Source organism: Scyliorhinus torazame, chromosome 3, assembly GCF_047496885.1.
Source record: "Scyliorhinus torazame isolate Kashiwa2021f chromosome 3, sScyTor2.1, whole genome shotgun sequence".
Classification (NCBI taxonomy): Eukaryota; Metazoa; Chordata; class Chondrichthyes; order Carcharhiniformes; family Scyliorhinidae; genus Scyliorhinus; species Scyliorhinus torazame.
Window position 1 is genome coordinate 155,429,377 of NC_092709.1, and position 21,059 is coordinate 155,450,435.

Consider the following 21,059-nt stretch of genomic DNA (forward strand, 5'->3'; position numbering starts at 1 on the left):
CTATAGTGAGATTTGAATTAATGGCTCCACAGGATTAGTCTTGGCCTGTGGATTACAACTCTAGTACCATTACCATTCATCTAGCTTTCCAGTTGTCTGAGGGTGAGCCATATTTGACCTTGAGATGAGCTCCCGATCACATATCTGCACTTGGATATGCACTTGAGGTATCGGAACTTACAGGGTTACAGACCAAGACTTGGAAGGTGGAATTAGGTTGAATAATTGCTTTTCAGCTGGCAAAGACATGATGGGCTGAATGGCCTCCTCTGTGCCATATCGTTTTCCACTTTTTTTAAGATCGCTGTTCCCACTTCTGTAACATAACCAACTCCTTCCTACATCAAGTCATCAGCTATTGAAACCTGCACCTGTGTCATAGTTACCTCTAGATTTGACTATTTCAACACACTTATGGCTAGTCTCCAATATTCTATCCTCCATAATCTTGAGGTCATCCTAAACTCCACTTCCTATGTTGTAACTCACACCAAGTCCTGTTCAACCACTACCCAGGTCCTTGTGACCTACATTAGGTCCTGGTTAAGCAATTACTTTATTTTAAAGTTCTCATCATTTGTTTTCAAATCTCACCATGGCCTTGTTCCTCTCTATCTCTGTAATCGCCCCCAGCCATCTGAGATGTCTGTGCTCATCTAATTCCCACTTCTTGAGCATCCACGCGTTTAATCATCATTCACCTATTGGTGGCCCTCCTTCAACTGCCAAGGCCCTAAGCTCTTGAGCTCTCTTCTCAAATTTCTACGCCTCTACTTCTCTGTCTTTCCTAAAGACACTCCTTAAAATCTACTTCTGTGGCCAAGCTTGGTTAAAATGCCGTAATATCTCTCCTGTGGCTTGGGGTCAAGCTTTGCATTGTAACGCTCCTGTGAATCACCGTGTGTCATTTTATTATGTTAAAGGTGCTATATAAATACAAGATTGTTGATGTTAAGGCTACTAATAGCAGCCCTACAACCACCTGGCTTAGAAGAGCTATCTCAGTATGGACAGGAGGATGAAATCTGGGACTTTTTTCATGTATATTGCTCAGCTATGTGCTGAGTAAATACAATTTAATAAAAACAATTTATTTTTTCTCTTCTGCGTTCTGGGGATTTACCTGTTCTGGAGCAGTGGAGGACAACATCTAGGATGTCATATGGAGCCGCTGTGCTGCACTGTGCGATGAGGATGCTGACATTTCAGGAGGAGCCACCATGGGGGAGACGTTGTCCTGAAGGACGTGGATGGAGCCCTGCTGTAGCTGCTGCCAGAGGAGGGAGGATACCATGGGTCTCGATTACATTGTTGGAGCCGCTTATTTAAAAACATAATTTTCGTTGCTTTCATGTCTGTCTGTATGTGCTTTTTAAAAAATTGTTTTGCGGAGTCTCATTCTATTTAAAAAAGAAGTGAGGGTGGGGCTTTAATTGAAGATTGCAAATGTATGAGATGCAGCTGGTTTCAGGGTAGTATTTGAAGGCTGATTTCTGGATTATGATATCTTCATGGAATATGAATGTGTTGGGGAGGCATTCCATCATTTTTGATTTTTCAGCTCTTTGCGGCTGTGCTAAACATCATCATGATGCAATGTCTTGTTTGGGAGCTAGAAATTGGTCTTGGTGAATCTATCCGGGTTTATCGAGTAAATAAAAGAAGGCCCTTGGAAGTAAGAAAAAAATCAGTATTAACACGTGTTACCACTGTTCATAACCATGGTTTTATATACCATGTTTATTTTTATAAACCGTTTATTTTAGAGAAGAAAGGGTCACAGTATCTACAATGTTACTGAGTCATTCTTGCTGTGACAAAGTTAGTTTTGTTTTCCACTCTCAGTCCTATACACTTGGGTTTATTTTATCTCATGTAAAATACAGGTGCTGATGGAACAAAATAGAAAAGACAGATACTGTCAGGAGAATGTTTGATTGTGAAGACTTTCGAAGAGACCCGGGTGGAACTGTATGAAAATGGGGCACACTATAATTACACTTGGATTATTTTCTGGATACTAGCTTGTAAAGATTACTGAGAAAAGTTGACACCACAAAGAGAATCAATACAACCATCTCAACAATGTATATATACTTTGAGTAACTAATGGAAAGTTAATACAGACCATACGCAGAAGTGAAAGGAGATGCTTACAGGTACCTGACTGGAGAGACTGAAGTTCCCTACAGGGCTCTTTTTCTTGCTGTTTGTACTGTTGGTATTCCCTGCGCTGCTGTTTGAGGTGCTGCTTGCTGAGTTCTTCCGCTTTCTTCGTTTGTTTGTCTGTTGTCTGGTAGGTTCTGCTGTACAAAATAAAACAAAACAAAATGCGAAAAGAATCAAGATCAGAGTTTCTGGGTCAGCTCAACATTGATTATGTTGTGACCTTTCCTAATGAGCTGCTATATCAAGTGCAACAAATTGAAGGTACATATTGCATAAAGCTCCAGAATCCTGGCCAGTCAAACTATAGTCCATGGATCCTATCTCCTGACACATTCTCAAAAAACGAATTCCCTTTAATGTGTTCATTAATTTAATTTACTCAACATGTAATTAATTTAACAAAATAGTTTGCATCATACTAGACCACCAAAGCTGGATCAGATTGTTGAAGATCACATTATTTCAATTCATGGATGTTTGTTTATCTGGAGTGTTTTGTGGTTTAACTTCAATATTTGCTAATTGAATATCATTACTCAATTGGTACAAGTTAGCTTCAGAATCATAATTGTATAATGATACGCATTCGGGAAGGTCAAAAGTTTTGATTTCCTAATACCAGTTTAGTCGCTCTCTCATGGTTTCCTGACTTTAAATATCAGATCTTCAATAAAGTGAAGACCAGAATTAAAGTGAAGATATTTCCTACCAGGAAGCAAAGTTTTAAAAATGTTTCATTTGGAGGGATGTGTAGCTTGTATTGATGGCACTTTCCTTGCCCATTGTACCAGTAATTTCTCACATAACACCTTTTCTAACTAATTTGAATACATTTTTATTAGAATAGTTATAATGCAGATACTGTCGATTAATTAATTTCTTTTTTGGTTTATTTTAAACATAGGAAAAATATACATTGAGGAAAGTCATTTGGCTTGCTTCTTTCTTCAAATAATTTACAACTTACATCATATGGACTTGCCCAGTTAATTAATAACCTGAGGGAGGTGAATAATTGATGAAACTTCTTAAGACGACAGTACTCAATCTATTCTTCATAATTATTCTGCTCTCTTTATTGATGGAGTTGTTTGAAATAGTATTAAATATCTTTGATGAACATTTATTCCACATTTCAGGCACATTGTGAAGGAAAACATCCTAATGTTGAGTCTTACAAAATTTTGCATGTACGACTTGGAGATCTGTTTACAGTTCCGATTAGCCTTCTTGCTTCTATATTGTCCGTGCTTCTTGATCATGTTCCTTTCAAATTTCTTTCGTTCATTAAAAACAAATTCATTTTATGAACTTTTCCTTATGACAAGCCCCTAATTTTCCTAATTATTTTTGCTATTCTTTTTCAAACTCTCTATAATTGTTCACTTTCGCATTTCAACAAAGTAGGTAAATAAACAGGTATTGTCTTTGCCCCTCCCCATGACAATGGGGGAGGGGCAAAGACAAGGGGCAGCACGATAGCATTGTGGATAGCACAATTGCTTCACAGCTCCAAGGTCACAGGTTCGATTCCGGCTTGGGTCACTGTCTGTGCGGAGTCTGCACATCCTCCCCGTGTGTGTGTGGGTTTCCTCCGGGTGCTCCGGTTTCCTCCCACAGTCTAAAGATGTGCAGGTTAGGTGGATTGGCCATTCTAAATTGCCCTTAGTTTCCAAAATTGCCCTTAGTGTTGGGTGGGGTTACTGGGTTATGGGGATAGGGTGGTGGTGTGGATCTTGGGTGGGGTGCTCTTTCCAAGAGCCGGTGCAGACTCGATGGGCTGAGTGCCCTCCTTCTGCACTGTAAATTCTATGAAATCTACTCCTCATTAAGCCAGAAGGAGGTGAACATGTGGTGAGAGAAATTAGTTGCCAGCTTGTGTGAGATGTTCAACACATACAAGGATTCCCACCTAATGTCCTGGTTGAAAAGTCCCAAAATGTATGTGGCTGCCAAAACTGAGTTTCGAATATGGAACCACAGGTATATGAAGTGAGCATAATTGGTCCAGGGCCAACCACGGGAGATTTCCTCTGGTTGAGGTACAATAATAGTGTTGTAGAAATTGCAGTATAAGGGTGTGGCACATAAAAAGTAAACGTGGGACTGCGTAACGTACTGCCCACACAATGATGTAAGAGAACACATGATATGCATCTAGTAGTCAGTATAGTGTTGAACAGAGTTGTGTGTCGAAGCAAGAATGGAGACAGCTCCTAACTTGGATATTTAATATGCTTATAGATATACTTCTAGGAGTTAATAAATACTTACTGTTGAACTACCTCTGACTACGAATACCTTAACACCTTCTGAACTATGCCCAACGTCTTACAACAAACATAAGGCAAAGACTTCCTCTAATCGCTATTTCTAACAAAAGTCTAAACACGTTCCTTCAGAACGTTTTTACAATTTCACTAGAAATAGAAACATAGAAAATGTTCCCCTTCTATTTGTGATGTTACTAACACATAGTGACCAGACAAAATCTTCCTCCATATATAGCTTGTACAATTAGTTACATGAGATTAGTCGATATGGAATAGGTCTTTACAAGTCTGTGGTCCAAACTATGGACTCCAGATGCTGTTATTAGGACTGCAAAAAACATTTGAACCACCAAGATTGGATAGCCTCATTATTCGCTCCCCACCTTTATTAATTTATATAATATATATACTTCGAATGACTTAAAAAAAGTAATTAAACTTTGTTTTCTTACCGTTATGCGCTGGGCGCGCTGAGCGAGGTTGTGGGGTTGAGGCGGTGTGCCGTAGGAGAAAGGGTATAACAGCTGATTGCGAGGTTCGACCTGAAGGATTACAGCATCATGGGACAGGTATTTTACTCTTACATGGTTGTTACTTACAGCGGTTTTACCGGTTCATATACGATATAGTATATATTATATAATTCTTCTGTTATTTTTGTGACAGAATGAATTTCCTCAATTTTTCTCCTCAGCCCCCCCCCAGTTCCTCTAAACCACTTATCTCTATGGCCGAAAGGGCAGGCAAGTGATCTGTTTGCAGCCTCTGCCAGTGCCACTCTGAGCCTGACAGTTGGAGGAGTACAAGAATGGCTAGGGGACCACGTACAGTCCCTCCAATTGTACCTCCCCTTTCTGTGGGGAGGCATTTACCCTCTGCTCAGCACTTTCCCAAGACAGCACGGTTGAGATTGGAAACCAGGCAGCATGGGAGATTACATCTTGCATCCTACCACCACTGAGGCACAGCTTGCTGGCTCTCCATTGTGCTGGTGCTCCAATGTGCTGAGACACCTCACCACTTGTTGTATTGTATGATTATATAATTCTCAAATCACTACATCTTCTTTGCACTTGCAGATGTAAGATGGAACATGATGATAAGAGTTTACAAACTAACTGCCTTTAATAATATAGATTCTACAATTATGTAAATTATGTAAGGACTGTAACAACAACAAACCTTTTCGCAGTCTGCAGGTAATACATAACTAACAACAATCAGTATCAGCCCTTATACTACAGACTAGAGACACTACATTACCAAAGAATTACAGAAACATTAGACTTCTTTGACGTTTACCAAATGCACTATAACCCGAAAACTGCAAGAATGAGTTTGGTTCAGTTCTCTTGCTTGAATTCCAGAATCAAGAGGTCAGCAAGCCTGATTTATGATGCTCCTGATACATTGATCACTAATTTTATTGGTTGGGATATGGGATCTGCTGGCCTCTGCAACCAATTCTCTGATCCATGATTCTGATGAGCAAAGCAACACGAGTGGAGTCTTGTAAATTTGCAAGTGAATAGATATTTCAAGCTCCTTGGTTTTACCTTGCTGAAAGATTACAGGCCTGAATCTTTAACTCTGTTTCTCTCTTCATAGATGCTGTCAGACCTGCCGAATATTTCCAGCATTTTCAGCTTTTAATTTTTGATTTAAAAAAATTGCATTTTTTTCATTATGAAACCCTTTATACTCTTATGCTCTTTAAGTAGTCTTAATTTACTCACAACACCAGATTAGATGCTAAACTGGCTATTTATCATCACATTCTGCTTGCCTCAAGCAGTTTGGGAGGAAACTGAAGTTATCAACAACTTGTATGGTTTACTTCAACTGGTCAGACATACAGTACAATTTACTTACTAAAATGGTCTACTGGCCTAAGAGGAGTTGGGCCTGTGCTGGTGAGTAGTCTGACCCACATCAAGTGCCACGCATTCGTTTTTGGAGCACTGTTCTGAAACTGACACACCATTACTTTAGCACCAGAACACCTCGTTAAGTGGGGCAATTTTGGTTTTAGCAGCAAGAATCATAAATTTCATAGGCTTACACATTTGATGTTGCAACACAATGAATCCGTTACCAAACTCACAGAACTATCACAGCAGGTTTGATACCAAATTTAAACTGTAGCGGGAGTGTAAAATATCTTATATATCCTGAAAAGAGATTTGTTCAGTTTTACCTGGATGACTTCACCTGAATCTCATGTGATTTACCACCAGATCATTTCCAGTTAATTGTTACCTTAGAATATTTGTGCGCTTTGTATTGATTTACCTCCTTCAGTTTTTATTTGTTAATATATGTATTTAGATATACATATATATATATATATAATCGTAATTCAAAGATTTTAAAAAATCTCTTAATTGGGTTGGCCAGTTTTACAGCACTTTCAGGCTGGACAGTGACATTTTATTTTTGACATTCTCTGGACTCAACTTTCCTTAAAAAAGTAATCTACAAGGGCTGATTTAGGAGTTGAATGTTTCAGTGCCAAACCTAAAAAGTACCAATGGCAGCCCGAATCAGCATGCTTCTGTGGAAGATTTAGGAAATAAATATACAATTACTTCAAGGTTGTTACATGTAGAGGGTGTAGATACATTATTTAAAAACTCATCCCTTTTTATATTCTTACCAAAAAAGTACTCATTTGGAAATGTAACCTATTTCTAGGGACTATTCTGATGAGCGTGTTGCAGCCAACAGGTGAGGGGCAACTTCATGCCAGTGTTTTCTGGGTTCAGCAATTTTGGCTCAGGCCAGATGTAAGTCACCTTCTCCATTGTTCAAAATGAAGACTCTTGAATGTCCCTCTTACAGCCTTCCATTGTTCATTCAAAGTTGTTTATTCTTTATTTTACACTGAATATTCAGAGGTACAAATTTTAATGAAACAACACAAGGTGTATTATATTTGCATGACTTCAATCTGAATTAACAGATCATCCAAATTAGGCAAATTTAAATTAGCAATAACCTGTATTTGCTGTCACTAGGGTAGCCAAGTACAGAAAGTAACACTAATTGAGAGTCTCTACATGGTGATGCAATATCTGGTAAGACCATTACTTTTTCTCTTTCAAGTGGGGGAATGCTCTTTCCTTCTCATTTCAAAAAAACAGAGAAGCATTTATGTGAAGATACTTTGCTGAGTATTGGAAAATTTACAGCTTGAGCAAGTATAGACAAACTTGCATTCTTGTAGCTCCTTTCCCGACCTCAAGATATTCCGGAGTGCTTTATAGCGAATGAAGTACACTTTATAATGCAGTCACTGCTGTAATGTGGGAAGCATGACAGGCAATTTATGCACACCAAGCACCCACAAACAGAAATATCATAATGACCCCATGCTCTGTTTTAGTGATGTTAACTGAGGGATCAAAATTAGCATGGGGAATAACTCCTCAACTCGTCCTTGAAATATTACCATGGGATCTTTCACGTCCACTTGACAAAGCAAACTGGCCCTTTGTTTAACGTCTCATTCAAAAGCCGATACCACCGCAGCGAAACACACTCTCAGTTCTGCACTCGAGTGTCAATTCACATTTTGTGCCCCAATCTCTGGAACGGGTCTTGAACCCGTAAATGTCTGACTGAGAGATGAGAGAGCTAACGACTGAGGTACCATTGATACAAAGGAGAGAAGACAGATCGCTTTTATAATTGCAAGAAACAAATCATGTTTTCTATCATGCGATGTGCAGTTCTTAAAATTTGCATTGATATATAACCATGAATATTACAGCAGTCATTTTCTAGATTGTTTCATCAATTCAAGTGTGCAATGTAGTTCATATAAACACTACTTACTCCTTGTTTACCTGTGTTAAGTATATATCAACTGCGTTTCATAGAATCATAGCATTTACAGTGCAGAAGGAGGCCATTCGGTCCATCGAGTCTGCACTGGCCCTTGGAAAGAACACCCTACCCAAGCCCATGCCTCCACCCTATCCCCTCAACCTAGTAACACCACCTAATCTTTTGAACACTAAGGGGCAATTTAGCATGGCCAATCGACCTAACCTGCACTTCTTTGGACAGTGGAAGGAAACCGGAGCACCCAGAGGAAACCAATAAAGACAAGGGGAGACAGTGCAAACTCCACACAGGCACCCGAGACCGGAATTGAATCTGGGGCCCTGGAGCTGTGAGGCACCAGTGCTAACCACTGTGCTACCGGGTCGCCCGATAATTAATTGCAGATGGAAGAATTAATTGGGGCACTCACTGAGACTGGAGTCGCAGTTGAGTTCGGAGGTGTATGCTTGTAATGTTTCACTGTGTAAATAAATAATAGACTGAGTAAAGATTGTCTCTAATACACCACATGACCTTTTGAAATGTAACTACATACACCACTGAACATGTGATGCTGTGACACAAAAGTGTATTGAATAACTATACTGGGTTTCCAGAAAGACAGTATTTCTTGAGCGGTCAGTAAATTTGATACTGTGTGGAACAGAAAAAATATACAATTGGAGCATTACCTAGCTTAATTAAGGCCATTCTCCTCCAACTATCGTGAATATACATTGTATTATATAAAGTACACTGTCAGATTACCTGGAGGTGCCACCATTCGCTGCCATTTCTGGAATAAGCAGGTTTTCAGACAGTCTCTTGGGCTGATATTGTATGTTTTATGTCTGGACATCAGTTCTTGCATTGGCTCCAGTATAACACACAACTGGAAAAATGAGAACAAATTTATACTGTTACACTAGTTGTGTTAAAAATAAGAAAAGTCAAACACATGTTTAAGCAGATATGATCTGGTTTATCCGATTGTTGCCAAACTCCACTTTTCAGTCTGCCTCCCAAAAATACTTGACTCTTTTGTTTATCAAAAATATGTCTAACTCAAGTCTTGTAGATATTCAATAACTCATCCTCCACTGCGCGTTGAATATATTTAAGGCTGAGTTACACAGAGTTTGATGTACAAGGAAATCAAGAGTTGTGGTTGGGGGCAGCAGTTGAGGCAGGAAAGTGGAGTCATGGCCACAAAATGGACCTCTGGCCTCTCGCGGTGCATTTCTTGGCAGTGGGATGTGGCCCGCCATTAGCCGGCGGCGGTATTTTCTGATTCCCCCACCCTCCCCCGTCAATGAGATTTTCGACCGAATCCACCCCCCCCCCCAAGGCTAGGAAACTGCGGGAGTTAGCCTTCCGGCCCCGATGGCCAGAACGGCTGGAAAATCAGCCCATTATCAGTAATGAGCTTACTGAATGGCAAAGCAGGTTTGACAGGTTGAATGGTCTACTCCTGCTTTTATTTGTTATGTCCTTAGATCACAGTGCCTCTGAATAAACCATTTCTTTAGCCAACATTGTTACAAACTTTACTTCATAGGAAAGATAATTATTTTTCTATATCCTTCATTGGCCTGAAATTATCTGAGAGCTTCAAACGCTGTTTACTGCTTAAATATTGTGCATTTAATCCTTCAACCTGCAACAACCTACTGTGTTGTTGATTAAAAATACTTAAAACTGACAGCAATTTCAAAAAGATGGCTGTGTGAGAAATTGGAGGTATGATAATTTAGATCCAATCCAGGTCCCTTTGGAGGGAATTGTTGTGTTATGTAATTTGGAATAACACAGGCTGCCGCTTGATGCAGTTTTGAGTACAAGATGCTCCAGACTTTGAAGTGAGTTCAATGAGTTTTATTGAACTATTAGCACAGTTCTCAATGAGTTTGACTCTCTGCTAATCTAAATGTAGTTCTCAGTCTAACTGAACCAGCCTTTCTCTAAGCCACGTGCTGGGGTGTGATGCTGAGGATACACCCTGTCTCACTCTGTCGATGTTGGTCTGTGGAAAAAGGCAGAGTGTGAGTGCCTCATCCCTTTTATAGTGAGATACCACCCCCGAGTGTCCTGACTACTCATTGGTTGTGTCCTATTCTATGTGCTCATTAGCTGCATATTTGCATATCATGACATCTCCCCTTTTTTTAATGTTTTATTGGCGTAAGTGAATGTATTTACATGTGATAGAGTCTGTCTAATGTGACTGATGGAGCACAACAGAACAGAGCAAACAAAACAAACGTTCACAAGTCCAGTCTCTGAGGCTTGCGTCGGATCCTGGTCGACCGCCGGAGAGGTGGCAGAGGGGACGGGATGGAAGCCTGCCTGATGGCCTTGTGGTACGAGGTATCAGGAGGTGGCAATTCAACATATGGAAATGGAGGAGAAAGTGGTTGCGGGCAGGCAACTTTGCGCAGTGCCCGTCGATTCCTTCGCACGATGGAGCCATCAGCCATATGTACAACATAAGAGCCTGTCGAATAACGACAGCCGGGGCAGACCACCCACCATCCGGTATCTTGATCCTGACAGTGTCTGCCGGGGATAGCACGGCCAGATCGGTGACATGGGCATCATAGCCCTGCTTTTGACGGTCTCTGAGCTGCTGCATCTTCGGCAGGTGATCCAGGTTGGGCAGGTGTATGGCTGGAAGCATCGTCCACAGGTCACTGTTCATCAGGAGTTGAGCCGGCGACATGCCAGTGGACAATGGAGTCACCCTGTACTCGAGCAATGCAAGGTGTATGTCGGAAGCAGAGTCCGTGGCCTTGCTGATGAGCTGTTTCACAATGTGCACCCCTTTCTCGATTTTTCCATTGGACTGTGGATAGTGCGGACTGGAGGTGACATGCTGGAAATTGTATGACCTGGCAAACGTGGACCATTCTTGACTGCTAAAGCATGGGTCATTGTCGCTCATGACGGTGATTGGGATGCCATGCCTTGAGAACGTCTCCTTACAGGCTTTGATGACACCCGAGAGGTAAGGTCCGGGAGCTTCAGCACCTCAGGATAATTCAAGAAATAGTCGATGATCAATACGTAGTCGCGACCATTCGCATGAAAGAGCTCGATGCCAACCTTGGACCACGGAAAGGTCATTATGTCATGCTGTTGGAGCATCTCTTTGCACTGCGCTGGCTGGAGCCACTTACAGGTAGCACAGTTCAGAACCATGTTTGTGACGTCCTGGCTGATGCCGGGCCAGTAGATAGATTGCCGGGCTCTGCGTCTGCACTTCTCAATGCCCAAGTGTCCCTCATGAATCGGGCGCAGCACCAAGCTTTGGAGACTGAGCGGAATGACAATCCTGTCCAGCTTGAGGAGGATACCATCAATCACCGTCAGGTCATCCTTCACATAGTAAAATTGTGGGAGCTGCCCTTTCTGCCAGCCATTGGTGAGGTTGTGGATGACGCACTGCAAGAGGGGGTCTTTGGCTGTCTCATCACGGATGAGAACTACCTTCTCATTTGTCGCCGGGAGAGTTCTAGCACACAGCTGCACCTGCGATTCGATGTGCTGGATGATCTCCAGCGGCTCACTGGGCGAGGTGACGGAGCGGGACAATGTATCAGCAATGGCGAGCTCCTTGCCAGGTGTGTACACCAAGTTGAAGTCATATCTCCTAAGTTTAAGCAGGATTCTCTGCAACCGAGGCGTTATGTAGTTCAGGTCCTTGTGGATGATGTGGACCAGAGGCCTATGATCCGTCTCGACAGTGAATGTCGGCAGGCCGTAGACATAATCATGAAATTTGAGGATGCCGGTGAGAAGACCCAAGCTCTCCTCAATCTGTGCATATCTGGTTTCAGTGGGCGTCATCGCCCTTGATGCGTAGGCTACTGGTGCCCTGGATGATGTGGCATTTCGTTGAAGCAACACCGCACCGATGCCATCCTGACTCGCATCTGTGGATATCTTTGTCTCCCGGTCCGGGTCGAAGAATGCCAGGACTGGTGCAGTGGTGAGCTTGGCTTTCAGCTCCAGCCACTCTGTCTGGTGTGCCGCCTTCCACTCAAAGGCAGTTGACTTTTTCACCAGGTTGCGTAGGGCCGTGGTGTGTGTGGCCATGTTTGGAATGAACTTGCCCAGAAAATTGACCATACCCAAGAAGCGCAGCACCGCCTTTTTGTCCTCGACGGCCTTGATTTTGTCTGTGTCTGGGCGCACAACATGCTGTGAGATCTGGTCACCTAGGAACTTGGGCGTCGATGTGCCAAAACAACATTTGGACCTCTTTAACTTTAGGCCGTTGGCATGGACACGGCGGAATACCTTCTGGAGACGGGTCACATGTTCTTGAGGGGTCGTGAACCATATGATGATGTCTTCCACATACACACGAACCCCTTCAATGCCTTCCATCATCTGCTCCATGATGCGATGGAATATCTCCGATGCCGAGATGATGCTAAATGGCATGTGATTGTAGCAGTATCTGCCAAAAGGCGTGTTGAAGGTGCAGAGCCTTCTGCTGGACTCTTCCAGCTGGATTTGCCAAAACCCCTGTGTTGCATCCAATTTGGTGAAGAAGCACGCGTGTGCCATCTCACTCGTGAGTTCCTCCCGCTTCGGGATGGGGTAGTGTTCCCGCATGATATTCTTATTGAGATCCTTGGGATCAATGCAGATGCGCAGGTCCCCCGAAGGCTTCTTTACGCATGCCATCGAGCTGACTGAGTCAGTCGGTGGATATGATGCCTTTTTGCTGAAGATCCTTGAGCTGTGCCTTCAGGCTCTCTCAGTGGAGCAGGGACACATCGTGGTGAGTGGACCACTGGCTTGGCATCAGGTTGTAGCAGAATCTTGTATCGATACGGCAGCATGCCCATCCTGTTGAACACATCTGGATACTGGGCGAGGATGGCGTCGATGCCGGCCTGAAGATCCACATGGGAGGATGTTGTGATGTAAACCCTTGGAATGAGGTTCAGCTGCTTGCAGGTGTGCGCACCTAGTAGGGATGCCCTGTCCGGCTCAACAATTTCAAAGCGTAACCGTGCTTGTGTGTGTCGGTTGGATACATGCAGATGGCAGGATCCCAGTGCCGTGATGGCATTCCCATTGTAATCCAGGAGCTTGCAGGCAGCTGGAAGGACCGTGGGGGGCTTCTTAATGCGTCTGAAGTCTGCCTGTGAGAGGAGGTTGGCAGAGGCACCTGTGTCCAGCTTGAACTGGATGGGGCAGTGGTTGACCTTCATCACTGCTCGTCATTTGTCCTCGGAATCCACAGCTAGGATGGATTGGATTTGCGATGTGTCTGGTGTGGCATATTCACACGTTGTAATAATGCCCACATGGTAGGTGTTGTCCAGGCATTCATCACCTGGATCCGTTGCACTGCCGGGATCAGAATCCTGTAGGTGTTGTTGCACACTCCGGATGCTCCGTCGTCAGAATTGGGAGCACTGGCTCCTGACTGGTGGTGCAGATCTGCAGAGGGCTGCATAGTGGCCTGGCGTCCCGCAGTTTAAACAGCGTCTGCCTCTTGCAGGGCAGTGTTTCTTTAAATGGGCGATGCCACAGTTCGAACATGTCATGACGTCGGCGTCCTGACGTCCGTGCGTCGTTGCACATGCGCAGTGCGGTTCTGACGTCTGCACCTGCGCAGTGCGGGGTTCGGCCGCTTCGTTATCCCGTTCGCATCGCGCATGCGCCGGGCCCCGGGAAGAGCGCGCAAAATGGCCCCTTTCGTCAATGTTGAGGCGCTGCATCCGGGAGGTGGCCTGCACACTCTACGCCTCGTGGGAGGCTAGTCTATCATTTTCTGTCGTTTTGTACTGGGAATAGCGATTTTTAGCGTGCTCATTCACTGTGCATGTTCCAATCGCAACTGGCAGGGTCATATGCTTGATCTTCAGTAACTACTCTCTCAGAGGATCAGAGTGAACTCCAAAAACGATTTGGTCTCTGACCATGAAGTCAGTGATATCACCGAAGTTGCAGGATTACGCTAGCAGTCTAAGGTTAATTATATATGAGGTGAAGGATTCGTCTTTACCTTGCAATCGCTGCTTGAACATGTAGCGCTCGAAGATTTTGTTGGTGTCCACCTCACAGTGACTGGCAAACTTGTCCAGGATGGTCTGAAACTTTGTCTTGTCCTGGTCTTCGGCGAAGTGAAAGGAGTTGAATATTTCCAAGGCGTGATCACCCGCTGTGGTGAGGAAAACAGCTATCTTCCGTGCATCAGACGCACCATTGAGGTGCTTCAACGTAAAGCTACAATTTCTGCTTGAATGTCCGCCAGTTGGCACTGAGATTGCCGGAGGTCCTGAGCTGGTGAGGAGCCTGAATCTTTTCCATTGTGCCGGTATACATTCGCTGGTCGTCACGGATCTTGCTGCGTTGAACTAACTAGATTGAACAGACTCCTGTTATCACGTTGTGTTATGTAATTTGGAATAACACAAGCTGCCACTTGATGCAGTTTTGAGTAAAAGATACTCCAGACTTTGAAGTGAGTTCAATGTGTTTTATTGAACTATTAGCACAGTTCTCAATGAGTTTGACTCTGCTAATCTAAATGTAGTAACTCAGACGAACTGAACCAGCCTTGCTCTAGGCCACGTGCTGGGGTGTGATGCTGAGGATACACCCTGTCTCACTCTGTAGATGTTGCTCTGTGGAAAGAGGTGGGGTGTGAGTGCCTCATCCCTTTTATAGTGAGATACCACCCCTGAGTGTCCTGACTGCTCATTGGTCGTGTCCTATTCTATGTATTCATTAGCTGCATGTTTACATATCAAGACAGGAATTTCGCCAAAACTATGCAGATTTGTAATAAAACTTATACATCGTCTTATAAGACATTGTCCCCTTTTTATTCCACTTCGCCTTTGGTTGCTACTCAATGTAAAAGAAAAGAAATCCCTTTTGAGGTAGTTTCTATTTCAGATACTTTTCTTTTTACAGCTGAAAATAATAGGACTTGCCATGAATTTCGTTGACATGTTTTTAAAAATCAAAATGCTTTGTTTTTACCAAGGATGCATTTACACTGCAATAATGATGTTGGTGAAAATCTTCATACTGAGGATAACTGTAGTCCAGATCTGGTGTTGGAAACCCATTTCAGGTGAAACATTCCTTCAGAAAACCTTCCCCTCTCTGCTCAAAATGGTTGTTAATGTCTTTGTGCGTCCATAAGTGGTCTCATTGCAAACACGGGGTGCGCAGGTGGAAGTTGAATTGCAACATCAAACAGGTCATACAACTGTTTCAGAGTTTTCCCAACTTGATCACTTGGGAGTTGGGCAGCTCCAAAGCAGCTGTCAGGCTGGTTTGACACAATTCTCCCACACTTTGCTATTTTAAGGGACACAGATGATCCTGTAATATTCAACCATTAATTATCGGGTTGTCCTAGCTTGCTCCATAGCAGGTCCATTGTAAACAGAACAACGATGTAGGGAACAAGCTTTCCAGAGGAGCACAAAAACTGTCCAAGGATGTTATGGTGAGACTATGGTTTTGTTTTACAAAAAAGTGAGCACTTTCATAAAATGTTTTCCTGACTATCCTTCAAATTTCCAGAGTTGCAAACAGAAACAAAAATGCGTCAGCATTTAGAAAAGAGGCACAGTAAATTATAGTTTTACTAAAAATGTTATTATGCTTACCAAAGAGCAGGTAGATGCCACAAAAGTGTCTTAGCTCTGACTTTAGAACAGCAATTTCTACATTACAAATGTTTTCATTTTTTTCACTAACCATATTGAATGTGATTCATTATGAATCCATTGCCCTCACTAAGCATCTGAATGGGATTAATTATTAGCATGGGGTGTTGCGTGTTGTGGCCTCATATACATTAGAAACAAATTGGGACCTTCATTTCTAAATATTTACTTTTTTTCAGCCATCTGCCACAGGGAATTTGTTTCAATTAAGTCTGGCTGATTTGAATCGATTTATCAGAAGTGAAAGGTCATTGCTCCAAATCCACTGCATTACAAGGCACTATAATAATCTTAATGTATAAATCTTAAAGTTAGTTGTCTGATGTTTTCTCTCCTTGCTTAAATTTCCAGTCCGAGCAAGTCATGCATGTCCTGAAGCAAAACTCCTCTTTTGTGAAAGAGTGTCTTCTCTCTCTCCATAGCAATCTAGCGGAGATCAGAAGCTCAATGGAGGGGTGAAGTTGAACATGCCCCTTTCATTCTGTGACATGGTACAATGATGCTCCAGGCTACACAACACCAAAATCTTGAATGGTGTATCTCCAGTTTATAAGGGCTACTCATTCTGCTCTTTTTCGCATGAGTTATGAATAGTCTGATTGTCACTAGTAGCTGCACCAATTCAAAGCCAGTCAACTCTTGGCAGACAACAATAAAATCTGTATTTCTTTCACACAACATAACATGCATAGTTACAACCAAATACACTCATCAACAGCTGTTGTAGGATGAAGAAAAAGAAAAGAAAAGCCAGCCCTATATTTATGGGCATAATAGTAACTATGAAGCTAGAAATTGTGCTCATTGCCACTTCTTTGTAAACAAATTTGTTTCAAATCCTAAATTGGCTGAAAGCCCAGGTAGCTTTCTGGACAACATGCTACCATTCAGTATTGGAATGTTTTGTCTCCAGTTACTACTGAGATATCCGTATAATCCAATACAAGAATTGCTTCAAAAGTAGTTTGATGGTTTAAGGTGCCAACAACATACATATTTGCGATACACAAGGATAAAGCAAATCTGGTATCACAAGGATATCCGATAAATCAAACTGAAGCTCCAATGATTCAGAAACAAAAGCATATATAAGGTTGAAATACACTTTTAACCAGACGATGGCAGGAGATATTCTGTGACCTAACATTAGTCCACAAGTGTTCTGACAATTTTCAAACCCGTTTCTATGACAATAAACCAGCAAGAGATTTATCAATGCAATTTCAGACATGCACTTAATCATTCAAGTTATGTAAAGTTCAACATAAATCAAAGACTGTGATATAAACAACTATAAGATATTAATAATGCCATTGACAGAGTGTATCCTGTATCTTAAGAAAATAGCTATTGCCCCTCCATAATGAAGGAGAGCACGGACGGTAGAGAGGATGAGCAAATTGACCTTAGCTCAGTGATGGAGGGGGCCATCCAAGTGGGGGAGAAAATAAATGTAGTTGTACTAGGGGGCAGTACAGTTAGAGGGATACCTACTGTTCTGAGCAGCCAAGAGTGTGAGAGAAAATGAGCAGCTAGGGATGAAATGAAAAGGCTTAACCATAAAGGTAAGAATCTCTAGATTACCATCAAAACCACAAGCAAACTGGCATACGGTAAATAAGAGTTGGATGCCCTGCCTCAAAGATTGGTATGGCAGAAATGGGTTTCAATTCATGGGGCAGAGAGTTGGGATAAGAGGGATACTTTTAGGATGGTAACCTGTAACTAGTGGAGTGCCACAGGATGAAGCCCACACCTCCACCCTATCCCCATAACCCCACCTAATCTTTTTGGACACTATGGGCAATTTAGCATTGCCAATCGACCTAACCTGAACATCTTTGGACTGTGGGAGGAAACGCACGCAGACACGGGGAGAACGTGCAGACTCCGCACAGACAGTGACCCAAGCCAGGAATCGAACCTGGAACCCTGGAGCTGTGAAGCAACTGTGCGAAGCCCTGTGCTACCGTGCTGCCCTATAACCATAGAGTAGTGTTGCTAAAACTATACAAGGCACTAGTTATCTTGAATACTGCCATCAGCTTTGGTCCCCTTAACTAAGGAAAGATATGCTGACACTGAAGGCTGTCCAGAGAAGGTTCACTAGGTTGAGTATGAAGGGATTTTTTCTTATGAAGAGAGGTTGAGTAGGTTGCTCCTGTACTCATTGGAGTTTAGAAAAATGAGAGGCGACCATATTGAAAAATATAGGATACTCAGGGAGCTTGTTAGGGTAGATGCTGAGAGGCTGTTTCCCCTTGTGGGAGAGTCTAAGACAAAGATGAGGAGGAATTTCTTTTCTCAGAGGTTAGTGAAGCTGTGGAAATATTTACTGCAGAGGACTCTAGAGGATGGATTGTTAAGTATGTTCGAGGCTGAGATAAAGAGATTTTTAAAAGTCCATGTTTATTAAAAATGTTTCATATTAAATAAAACCACTCGAAACAATCAAACATAAATAACTATAGAAGAGAGAAACAAAAAAGCAAAAACACCCATTAACTTTGACTCAAAAACTAAACTAACCCCCCGAACAGCTAACGATGACTAACTCCTTAAAAAGGAAATAAATGGTTGCCATCTTAGGTAGAACCCCTCTACTGACCCCCGATGACGTCTTTGACCTTTTCCAAATGTAGAAACGGCATGAGGTCACCCAAGCAAGCCGAGGCAGTAGGTGGAGTAGGAGATCTTCACTCAAGCAAAACTTGTCTCCAGGCTACCGACAAGGCAAAGGCGAGGACATCCGCCTTCACGCCAGACTGAAGCACCGGTGAATCTGACACCCTAAATAAAGCAGACATGTGTCCAAATCTACATTGAGTGTCTCCGATTTGGTGTTCAAGAAAGAGGCCCAAAAGCTTACCAACTTGTGACAGGACCAGAACATATGTGTATGATTAGCTGGCCACTGAGAACAGCATTCACACTTATCTTCAACCCTGGGAAGAACCCGCTCACCCTAGATCTGGCCACGTGGGTCAGATCTGCTTCAGCAATGAGGCTTGTATCAGTAAGCAGATAATGTTGCGTACAAAACAGATATAATAATAATAATCTTTATTGTCACAAGTAGGCTTACATTAACACTGCAATGAAGTTACTGTGAAAATTGCCTAGTCGCCACACTCTGGTGCCTGTTCAGGTACACAGAGGGAGAATTCAGAATGTCCAATTCACCTAACAAGCACGTCTTCTGTGGGAGGAAACCGGAGAGCCCGGAGGAAACCCACACAGACACGGGGAGAACGTGCAGACTCCGCAGACAGTGGCCCAAGTCGGGAATCGAAACTGGGACCCTGGAGCTGTGAAGTAACTGTGCTAACCACTGTGCTACCGTGAAAGATATAGAGATGGATTTTTACAGAGCACCACGGTCCCCGACCCACCTGGCTAGAAGGTCAGGGAACCTACCTGTCCACAATTCTGAGGTGGACCTGCAACAAGTTAATGCTGAGAGTTGTGTTGCTTTAAGGCAAGACTTCCTCCTGAGGAAGGGACAGAAGTCCCATAGAGCTGCTGGCCAATTGGATGGTTGGCAGTTCTGTCGTCTCAGCAGCGCCAGCTGGGAATGGTGGCCACTGCTGCAACTATTGGCAGTACCACTATGCCGGGGAGCCCAGATATGCCTGAAAGTAGGGGCCTCTGCAAGATCGTGGGGGAAGTTAAAATGACTTTCCGGGATTGGGGGGGGGGGGGGGGGGGGGCTCTTATGGGTCCAAGGGACCCAAACGAAAGTCCCCTCTTGTGCAACACCAGCCTGTGCAGCTAAAGCTTCTGGGCTTCATGCATGGCGTTGGCTCTGGTACTGTGGGTAAAACACCTGCGGGGGTGGGATGAGATCCTTAACCACCCATTAATTGGCCACACAAAGGCCTCAATAGGCCCAACGATCCCCTCCCCAACCCCCTGTAAAATTTATGACAGATCTGGGGCAGGTAGGTAGGGCCAGCATAACCACCTGTTGGATTTAACATGTCTCCCCACTATCAAACCTGCCAGCGAGGGTACATAAAATCCAAAGAGAAGAACGAACAACAAGAACAGGGGCGGGATTCTCCGACCCCGCGCCGGGTCAGAGAATCGCCCCGGGGGGGGGGGGGGGGTCGCAATTGACGCGACGCCGCTCGGATGCTGGTCCGCCGATGCGGTTGGCGCGCCGCCGGTCGGGGGCCGCTTAGCGCGGTCCCCCCCGGCGACTCTCCCCGCGCGATGGGCTGAGTGCCTGCCGAGTTAGGCTGAGTACCGCCGGCATTGTTCTTGTGTGGTCCTACCCGGGGGACCTCGCCGTTCAAACTGCGAGGGGTGGCCTGGTGGGTGGAGGAGCGATCTGACTCCCAGGGGGGGGCCTCCATGGTGGCCTGGCCCGCGATCGGGGCCTACTGATCGCTGCGCGGGCTTATCCTGGTAAGGGCCTATGTCCCTCCTCGCCGGGCCCCTGTAGGTCTCCGCCATGTTGCGTCGGGGCAAGCGCGGAGAAGGCAACCCACGTGCATGTGCGAACTCGCGCTAGCTGTGGCGCGCATGCGCGGACCCGTGGCGCCCGTGCTAACGCCCTTATCGGCAACTGGAGCAGCTTGAGGCTCTCCAGTGCCATGCTGGCCCCCTGCGCGGTGCAGGATCGCTGACCCTGGGGGCCGGATGACGCCGTCGTAAAACGCTCCAGCATTTACGACAGCGTCACACTTAGCCCCAGGATCGGAGAATCCCATCCCAGATGTGCACAAAGGGACAAAATGAGAGAAACAAGAGCTTTAACCAATATAGACTTTGTGAGACAGAGGATTTGTGCAGATAAACAGAAACAAAGTGTGAAATTCAAAGGAAAGTGATACAAAATGAGTTAAAGAATGGGAGAAAAGCAAAGAAACAGTTTCAAGTGATCAACAGCCAAGGTTTAGGACAGCTAATGGACACAGTGGAGTTTAAGTGGCTTAAAACATGCCATGAGCACATACCACCTTGCTTCCTGCTGTTGGTTCAGTCAGGACCACCCTACTTGTTCTGGATTGTAGGATTAACTAGAACAGAGTAGGAAGAATATCAGGTTGCAATTACAGATGCATCTCCAATGATACTC

The 21,059-nt window shown here is 43.9% G+C and overlaps 1 protein-coding gene across 12 annotated transcripts in view; it reads right to left on the reverse strand.

Moving 5' to 3' along the window:
- Positions 1-21,059, reverse strand: part of LOC140408768 (LIM domain-binding protein 2) — a 728,711-nt gene that overhangs the window by 24,728 nt on the left and 682,924 nt on the right. For 7 of the 12 annotated variants that reach the window (XM_072496432.1, XM_072496430.1, XM_072496426.1 and 4 more), the window contains 3 exons: positions 9,039-9,162; positions 4,895-4,984; positions 2,158-2,306 (listed from right to left, as the gene is read on the reverse strand). In XM_072496432.1, the coding sequence (XP_072352533.1) occupies positions 2,158-2,306; positions 4,895-4,984; positions 9,039-9,162 (363 nt within the window). Of the gene's footprint in view, positions 1-1,123; positions 1,271-2,157; positions 2,307-4,894; positions 4,985-9,038; positions 9,163-21,059 lie in introns of all 12 variants that reach the window. The other 5 variants (XM_072496428.1, XM_072496437.1, XM_072496431.1 and 2 more) reach the window with 4 other exon arrangements.